Genomic DNA, 9324 nt, shown 5'->3' with positions numbered 1-9324 from the left:
TTCTGATTTCTTCCCCAAATACTTTGGCTTATTTCAAGTGTCAGACCTCTGTCCTATAGCAGTACTGTTTCATTTTTTAACTATATCCCCATATTGTCTCTGCTAAGAGGGTGATAAGATTCTGAGTAATTCACTGCATAACAAACTTTCAAAAAAAAAAAAATTCACTGCATAACAAAAGACTCCAAATTTTCTTTAAATTTTATAACAATTATTACATGTGAACTGCACATGGTGAAAATATGGAGAAACATGTCATTGTTTTTTAATCATATGCTCTCACACTTCCATTTAAATTCTTGCAGTTATGGGATGCAGAACTTGTGCGAGAGATCTCATCACATCCTTCTGTCTCAAGGGTGGTCACATTAGGAACTCTGTTTGCCCTAGAACTACAAGCAGATGGGTCTAATGCTGGGTATTTCTTCTTTAACCTTTATTTTTTTTTTCTCATCTATTTGTCTGGAACTTCTGTCCTGGTAGCCTAACATGTAGTTCTTGAAGACTAGTAATTTGGTTTATCACATATGTCTAAACTTAAAAGTTTTGATGTCAAAATTCTTTTAAATGAAAGACAACAGCTTAACCCTTCATGTACATGCGACACCACTCTGTTTTGCATGTTATGAACAGCAGTGCAGACATTAATGGTCTGTGGTGAATTGGTGATCAACAATAGTCCACATCTTATTCCCTAATAGATGAAATAGACCATCCTGGAGGATCTATGACATTTGAGGTTTTGTATATTCAGATACTTTATATTACGACTCCTAATTATATGCTTGGTAGGGGTTATTTTGTCCTCTTTTGGGCGTGTGATCATTTGGTTAATATGGGCATTTTATATATGAGCAAACACATGCTTAAAAAGTCTTGATGCTTTTGCTTCAAGGAGCTTGTATCTATTTTCATTGGCAAACTTAAAGAGTTCCAGGGCTCGACCTGGTTTCTGTTTGGGACATAATCTAAAGATGTGCTGATGATCATATTTATAGGTACGCATCTGTATATGCAAGTTCTCTTCTTCAGATGCTCCGGGAGGATGGTGTGTACATGAGGCCCCTGGGAAATGTCATATATCTCATGTGTGGGCCCTGCACATCCCCTGAAATCTGCAGGCAACAAGTCATCAAACTCTACAGGAGGCTTGAAGAGTTCACAAATCAAAATCAACTTGGAAAATGAGATTGCGTCCTCAAATTTGTATTAAACTTGGAGATTAGTTATACTCCTTCCCAGAGTCAAGAGTTCCGTCTTGCCTTGCTCTTTGCTACTTCCACTCGAGCGTACTGGTCCAACCCAGGTTTTACTACTTTATATATTTAATATTAAATAAATATGCTTCAAATTAAAAGAAAAACTTTATATATATATATATATATATATTTAAATAAATAAATATATAAAGTAGTTGGACGCAATATCAAGCCAAAACTGTGGCGTATTGTATTACTGTCCAACTCCAACTTATATAAACCGAACAACCTGGAATGCGCTTTCTACATTAAACATTATTATTATTTATTCATTCAAGGAGGTTTAAAGGGGAAATAAGAATACAACCTTAGACCTTGTCTGGAAGTAAAGGGGAAAATATTATTAGATTTTGTCCAATGTTGTCTTACATCTCCGATTTGATGAAAGCTATTGTTAGGTATTTGACCAGCTCTTACAAGAATATTTTGGTAGACATAAAATATTGCATAAATGGTAAATTTAAAGCTGTCTCCTTAGCTAAAAATGTTAAAGAATATATACATGAAAAGTTGAAATAACAGACCTTAATACGGGATTTGGATTATTTATGTATTATTATAATTTTTATGTTTTGGATTTAATATATGAGATACTCAAAATTTAAGTAAATTTATGTATTATATTGTATAAGATTGTATATTTAAAATTGACATTAATAAAAAAGGGTTTTTGATAAAATTCAAAAAACAGTAAAGAAAATATTATTTTTTAAAAAATATTTTAAATATAATATTTGATTGATTCACGAAATGATTATTTTATTTCAAAAAATAAAAAAATATACAAAAAAAAACTTGTTTTGTTGTTCTAGTTTATTAATTAACATATAATTTTTTTATTCAAAAAATAAAATTAAAAAAGTGTTTTGGTTGCATTTCTCTTCTTATTAGTTTATTAGTTCCGAACCCCATAATTCGCACAAATCGACAACTGACGTGTGTCACACCAAAACCGCTGACGTCAGCTAAAAGTCGCCACCGTAAATATGTCTTAAACTGACGTGGCAAAGTGCCGACGTGCGGTCACGATTTAATCCCCTACGTAAACTGAGAGGTGAACAAACAAATCCAATCCAGCTAAAAAATATCCACTGTGTTAGGGTCCACCGAAATCGCTTTCACAAATCCCTCAAACCCACCACAAAACGCCACCGAGAGTCATCATCACAGAACCTCATCCGGTGAATGCGGTTAAGAGGACCAGGGTGTTGCCGTGAATCATGTCGTACCTGATAATACCTCGAAACATGGCTGAGAAGAGTCGCCAGAGTAGACCATAAAACAAAAAGATATACAAAAGGTCCCAAAGACCAAACACAGACTTCATCTTACTTCAATAATAGTAGTCACTGGTTCAAACGATTTTCTCTTCGGATTTTCTGTTTTTCCCAAACATACCCCTCGAAACGCTTTAAAACTTTCCTCTTCTTTCTTAGGTTTTTCCTTCATTTCTCACTTTCTTTTTTTCCTCTAGTATCTGTTTCTTATTTGTTCGGTTAAAAATTGACCGTAACTTATAATAAGTAGCTAATTTTGCTGATTTTTATTTTTGTTAGTTTAATTTTATTGTTGGTGTTTAAAAGGTAAATTAGGGTTTTGAGCAGTTTGAATTTGAAGCTTTTGAGTTGAATCACTGAGTTTTTAAAGTGTTGATTTGGTTGACTGTGTAGATCTGGGAAAATTAGGGTTCTGAATTTGGTACTCAGAGAATGCAGAGGCAAACTAGGTATATGGAGAGGACTAATAGTATCGCTAGAGGGAAGAGGAGTTTGGAAGGAGATGAGGAGCAGCAGCCCGAGCGAAAACGACCTGCTTTAGCCAGGTATTTTTCTTTCAAATTTTGTTGCCTTGGTTTGGTACTTTGTTTTCTTGGTTGGTTTTCTAATATATGTTGAGAAGTTATCTGTGGATCCTGGTTGATGCCTTTTATTTCTACTTCAGAAAGGAAAAGGCCAAAAGCAAAAAGCAGGCTTAAATATAGAAGAAAATAAAATTTTTGAATAATTAAAATTAATTGTTTTTTCAGAACAAAATCCAGAACTTTGCTTTTATGTAAAACTATTATGTTCTCTATATACATTTGTTTATATTTATTCGATTATGATCGTGCTGCAAGTTTTTTGGAAGCAGAAAGCAAGTAATAGAAGCATCAACCAATCAGACAAATTGGGGAAAACACAATTCAAATCTTTTTTATTCCTCCTAAGGAATTATTAATTGGATAACATTTTTTTCTTTTTGTCATTTAATTGTGTGACACACTTGGGGATTTTAAAATTCTTAAATTCAGGGTTAATAAATGATGAGGTCTTCTTTCTGTTGAAGTGCCTAGCGTTTTTCTGAAAAAATTACTTGTATATATTATGCAGTGTAATTGTAGAAGCTCTTAAGGTGGATAGCCTGCAGAAGCTTTGCTCATCTTTGGAACCCATTCTTCGTAGAGTTGTAAGACCCATTTTCTACTGTTTTGCTTTCTTTGCAATCAATTTTATCGGGAAACTGTTAAGTCTATGCTTGAGCAGTGCTAGATGGTTGGTTAGTACAATTGTGAGAATCTAAGTTTAGAGGACACTGCTTTAAATGGTAATATGATGTTCTTAACAAGCATTGTTCTGCTGATTGGAGTTTTACTTCTGAATTGGTGTCTTATATGTATGTGTATATGTGCCTACTCATGAACATGCATCTATTGTGCTTTTGTGCACAGTGCCTGTATTGTGTGTATGCGTGTAAGGGCCTTTTCTCAATTTATCATTTATTTCTCTTCAAATTCTCCCTTCCTTTTTTATCCCCTTTAAAGGTTTTTTTTTTTTTCAGGGGACTTGAGTAGATCTTTTATTGAAGTGATTTGGATGAAGAATGCTGATTCTCTTGTTTTACTCGTTCATATTTTTCCTCATAAAACCTACATACCATATGAGGCTTTCCTCTTTTTATTTCCTTCTGGACTGTTCAACTTTGACCTCACTGTTATTATGTTAGGTTCAAATTTTGGTAATTCAATCAGATTTGGTGTAATTGGTTACCTGTTCTCCCAAATTTTTTTGCTGCTGTCACAAATTGCATAATTCTTGCTAATATTTTCAATTAGAGTCAAAATCCCAGATTATATTTATGGGAGATTGAGTCCTGATCGGAATTTTTAGATGATCTTATCTTACATTTATTCACAATCCTTAAGAATGACTATTCCTCTTGTGATATTACTCAATTCTTCCTGCCTCCATCCCTTCTTAAAAATGTTAATTGATATCAAAATAGTTAATATTTGATTTTGTTTTGTAAATTATCACTTATTCATGCACAGGTGCCTATGTTCTGCGTCTGATGATGATTTTCAGTGTTTTCACATCTTAGATGCTCATGACAAAGGAACTCTTAGGTGTAGACACAAGCCTGCCCTTCATCCATGATGATAGATGTCCACTGTTTGTACAGAAATTTGTTGGATGATTCTAAAATGAGCTTTCTGTGTTTTTTATTTAAGAGATCAATTTAGAACAATTTTTAGTGCAATTCTAAGAAAATGTGTTTTGTATTCTGTTATTTTCTCCTTTTGATTATGTTATTTTTCTAATGTTTTCTTCTTATATCTGCCATTGATGCTTTGCAGGTAAGCGAAGAGGTGGAAAGAGCTTTGGCAAAATTAGGCCCTCCTCGACTTAATGGAAGGTAACATATTTATGTCTGCTCATTTATGGTTTTAGAGTCAATTTTGCTTTGTTATGATGTCTCAATATTTAAAAATTTCCTTTCAATTTTACGACATTCACAATGGTGCATGCTAAGTGGTGTTACATTTACATCCCATATCAGTTTGGTTTGAGAGTTTGTGGTAGCCTTGTATTTAGGATGTGCTCACTCCACCTATTACTGATTGGGATTGCATTGTATGCCTAACAGAGTGAAATCAATTAGGGATGTTTGAGATTTGAGAAAGATCACACCTTATGTGATGTAAATGGGCTGCTTGCTTATCAAATGGCGTATCTTTCAGTAGTTGGTGGTTTTAATCTTCAGTTCTGAATTGCTGGTTTTTGACAAATTTTAGATATTGTGAAATATCAGCATGTTTCAAGCATTTTGCATGATGATGTGAGAACATCTTATAATATATTAAATTGCATGTTTTGACATAAAAACAATTGGGTTTTTTTACTATAAATAGTTTTAGCATTTGCTTGGGCAATCATAGGTATATTGCTGAATATATATGAAGTATGAGTGCTGATGACAGTGTCTGTTAGTTCTAATATTTTTGTGTTTAGTCTTGGCTCATTAGGTAGCCAATATTTCAGAACATTGTGGTGATAATTGAAGGTTTGCAATGAAGTTCTGAAAGAGTTTTCAAATGCTTTTTAGGTTTGATTCTTTTCTTGTCCTTTGTGTGTAGGACTGCTTTGGGTAATTAATTGCTTGCCTTTGGATATACTTGAGTGTTGCTGGACATTGATATGAAACTGATGAAACCCATACAATAAGCTCAATTTTATGATTACTTTTATCTGGTTTTTGGCTGGTTGATTGGTATTCTATTTTCTTGAAATAAAATATTTTATCTTGATCCTTTTACGAGAAATGTAGTGGGAATAGGTGTAGTTTATTGTATTTGATGTTATTGATCCTTTACAAGAACCACCTCTTCTTCAGTATTAAGGTTCCTATTCTCTCACAGTCTCCCCACGTTTCCTATACAACATCTTTTACTTTTGCTATTTCTAACACTTTTGGTTTCCAGGTCTTCTCCAAAACGAATTGAAGGTCCAGATGGACGGAGCTTGCAGCTCCACTTCAGGTCCAGGTTGTCCCTTCCTCTTTTCACAGGAGGAAAGGTAGAAGGGGAGCAGGGTGCTGCCATTCATATTGTTCTAGTTGACGCTAACATTGGACATGTTGTAACAACTGGACCTGAAGCCTCTGTAAAGCTAGATGTTGTTGTGCTTGAAGGCGATTTCAACAACGAGGATGATGAAGATTGGACACAAGAAGAATTCGAGAGCCATGTGGTAAAAGAACGTGAAGGAAAAAGACCACTGTTGACTGGTGACTTGCAAGTGACCCTCAAAGAGGGGGTAGGGACACTAGGAGAGCTCACTTTTACCGACAATTCAAGTTGGATAAGAAGCAGGAAATTCAGGCTAGGCTTGAAGGTCGCTTCCGGATATTGTGATGGTATACGTGTACGTGAAGCAAAGACGGAGGCTTTTACTGTCAAGGATCACAGAGGGGAATGTGAGTTTATACTTTATACTATTTCTGATTTTTGCTTTGTGGATTTTTTGAAATTTTATTTGAGTTGAGTTTCTTGACAGTGTACAAGAAGCACTATCCACCTGCATTGCATGATGATGTGTGGAGATTGGAAAAGATCGGAAAAGATGGGTCATTCCACAAGAGGCTTAACTCTGCAGGAATATTCACAGTTGAAGACTTTTTGCGGCTTGTGGTCAGGGATCAACAAAAGTTACGAAATGTGAGTTTGGATTTTGGTTCTGAAAGCAAAAGGCTACTGCTTTGTAGCTGCCTTCTGATATTTCTGTGTTTATAGATTCTTGGAAGTGGCATGTCAAATAAGATGTGGGAAGCTCTATTAGAACACGCAAAGACTTGTGTGCTGAGTGGGAAGCTTTATGTTTATTATACTGATGATTCAAGGAGTGTTGGTGTTGTCTTCAACAACATCTATGAGTTGAATGGCCTCATTACTGGGGAACAGTATGTACCTGCTGATTCTCTATCTGATAGTCAAAAGGTGGGTATATATGTATATGCTGTGTTCATTTCTTCAATTAAATATAAACTGTTATATACCTCTTTATGTTTGAGAGGCTACCATGTGGGATGTGTTAGTAGCAATGTTATCTAGGCTTACAATAATAAATATTTTGCAGTATTTTCTTATATTTTAGAACTTTTTATTAGAAAATACACATACATGCATGTGTGTGTGTGTGTGTGATTTAGTCTTTAAACATGTTGGTTATAGGATGGTTCTCTACCATTTAATTTTGTATTATGTGCTATTATAATTATCTTTTCCTGTTTTAAGTTATATATGATTAGCTGCTTTACTTAGAGCTAGTGCATTTTATTTTAAATGGTTTACCAACTGGATTTGCCTCCTTGTGAGTAGAGGTATCTGGCAGGCTGGAAGGGAGGGAGGCCAGACTAGGGCTTATAGTTCATTGAACCAAAAATTATAGAAAGAAGGAAAAGCTCTGGAGTCTATAGATGCTTTCATGCATGATAGATTAGGATGCTTTGATAATAATTTATTCATTTGAGGGTGCACATTTGGGTCAGATGTACATTGGTCTAATATAAAATGACAAATCTTTTATAAAGAGGTTTGATTAGGCTATTTATCTAAGTTTAGTTAGCTGCATCATAGGTCTAGTAACCGATTGATTAATTTCAACTTTCCTCTCTGTTAATGTAATGCAGATTTATTCAAATCAATTGAAAAGTCAGAAGAAATTAAAGAAAAGAGAAGCCAAAAACCAGCTGCATTTATTGTTGTATTTTGTGGGCTATTGATTTTTTTCTGTGGCATTTCAGTAAAATAGAAAAAATTAAAAAGTATTGGTGGCTGGAAGGAAATGACTACTGTCATAAGTGCAGGACAATACATCATTCCGTTTGAAAATTTGATAGTTGCTTGCAATTTCTAACTTTGTAGGCAGCTGAAGTCTGATGCTGCTGTGCTTTAGCTTTCTGAGATAGAACTGATTTTCAAGAAAAGGGTAATCTGTGGCTTTTTCTTTGTTTCTGGTTTGTAGTTCTGGATGTTAACCTTTTGTTCTCTGGTTCTGGTCCATAGTCATGTTGTACCTGAAAGCATGGCAATGGTAGTTGATGATCTTAACTAAGCTGTGCTTGCTGCAGTGGTTAGAGAGAACTAAAGATTTTCTTTTAATTTATGAGTGATGGAGAGAGCTATTAGAGGACAAATTTGCTTGATGTTAAATTCAAATTAATCAGATAGCATGGATTTGCATTGTTTTCTTGCCAGATAATATTACTTTGTTCTTTTTCTTTTGTGATAGACGTTTACTTGAATATGTGGCTTCTTTGCTGTTTTCTACTGCTTAAGCCGTGTCTCAGCTTTATTTTCATTTTCTATTTTCTAGTTGAATGAAATAGTTTCACTAATTAAACAAGGGGAACAAAAAAATTTCTGCAGGTCTATGTAGATACATTGGTGAAGAAAGCCTATGACAATTGGAATCAAGTCATAGAGTATGATGGCAAGTCACTGTTGAACTTCAGGCAAAATAGGAGGTCAAGTGCCCGAAATGAACTTCAGATGGGTGCGATAGATTACCCTAATGCTTTAGATCAACAACTGCAGTTACCACGGTTGCCGGTTTCAGTTCCTACTGAGCAAGTGCATTCAGGCCTACAGGTTGGAGGTAAGCATTGGGTAAACTTTTAGTTTTTAAGGAAATTTTGCTGATGTCATGATGCAGCTCTCAGCTTAATCTTCCTGTAGTCAATGCTCATAAATATCATTTTGCTTCATGCCTGCTTCCCCTTTTCCTTAGTACAAGACAGAAACTTAACATGATATGGGGTAAAGGTTTTTTCTGAAGGATTAATTCTTGCCGCGAAGTGACCAAATATACTAAATAAATAAAATGATGAAACCACCTAAAAAACAAAATTCTAAAAATATAAATACCTCTGTATCATCTAGCATCACTCTAGTACTATTTTCTTTGGCTGCTTTCTTTTCTAGGTAAAATTCTTTTGCTGATTTTTAAACTTTAGGTTAAGTAGCTTGGACTTGTTAAAAATTGTCCAACACGATCCTGGAAACAATCTGGATCTTTTTGACACAGCAAAATATTGTTTGGACTCGTCTTCATGGCAGGACATTTTCATGGCATGATATAACGTCCTTGGCAGCAATGAGATCTCTAGATAGGTGGTGCTATTGTGGGTAAGGAGGGAGAAGAGTGGGGAATAGAGAGAAAACAGATAAATCAGTGTGATAACAAAACGATAAAAGTAAACAGATAAAAATGGAGAGGAAGGAAAAAAGAAAGGGATGAAAGTGGCTCTG

The 9324-nt window shown here is 34.7% G+C and overlaps 1 protein-coding gene and 1 long non-coding RNA gene across 4 annotated transcripts; both read left to right on the top strand.

Moving 5' to 3' along the window:
• The first annotated feature begins 303 nt into the window (after positions 1–303).
• Positions 304–1363, top strand: LOC110411475 (uncharacterized). Its single transcript, XR_002444773.2, has 2 exons — positions 304–418; positions 999–1363. It is a non-coding gene; the product is annotated as an uncharacterized LOC110411475 (long non-coding RNA).
• Positions 1364–2405: 1042 nt separating this feature from the next.
• Positions 2406–8709, top strand: LOC110411023 (Calmodulin-binding protein). 3 transcript variants are annotated; one of them, XM_021421012.2, is made up of 8 exons: positions 2406–2559; positions 2930–3081; positions 3629–3704; positions 4873–4931; positions 5998–6491; positions 6572–6732; positions 6808–7011; positions 8443–8709. In XM_021421012.2, exons 2-8 carry the CDS (start codon positions 2969–2971, stop codon positions 8692–8694), a joined length of 1359 nt encoding a protein of 452 aa, XP_021276687.1. In that variant the 5' UTR covers positions 2406–2559; positions 2930–2968; the 3' UTR covers positions 8695–8709. The 3 variants fall into 3 exon arrangements, with proteins under 3 accessions (XP_021276687.1, XP_021276686.1, XP_021276685.1); XM_021421011.1 differs by having other exon boundaries at positions 2554–2695; XM_021421010.1 differs by lacking the exon at positions 2406–2559 and adding an exon at positions 2569–2842.
• Positions 8710–9324: the final 615 nt, after the last annotated feature.

This window comes from Theobroma umbraticum, unplaced genomic scaffold, assembly GCF_002168275.2.
Source record: "Theobroma umbraticum cultivar Fairchild unplaced genomic scaffold, ASM216827v3 scaffold_56.0, whole genome shotgun sequence".
NCBI classification, from domain to species: domain Eukaryota; kingdom Viridiplantae; phylum Streptophyta; class Magnoliopsida; order Malvales; family Malvaceae; genus Theobroma; species Theobroma umbraticum.
The sequence above is the reverse complement of the archived record's forward strand: the minus strand, read 5'-3'. Positions and strand labels throughout refer to the sequence as shown.

Coding starts and splice junctions, on each gene's coding strand:
- LOC110411023 (XM_021421012.2), top strand. CDS start 2,969: ATGCAGAGGCAAACTAGGTATATGGAGAGGACTAATAGTATCGCTAGA. Junction 6,492..6,571: donor CAAGGATCACAGAGGGGAAT/GTGAGTTTATAC, acceptor GTTTCTTGACAG/TGTACAAGAAGCACTATCCA. Junction 6,733..6,807: donor ATCAACAAAAGTTACGAAAT/GTGAGTTTGGAT, acceptor CTGTGTTTATAG/ATTCTTGGAAGTGGCATGTC.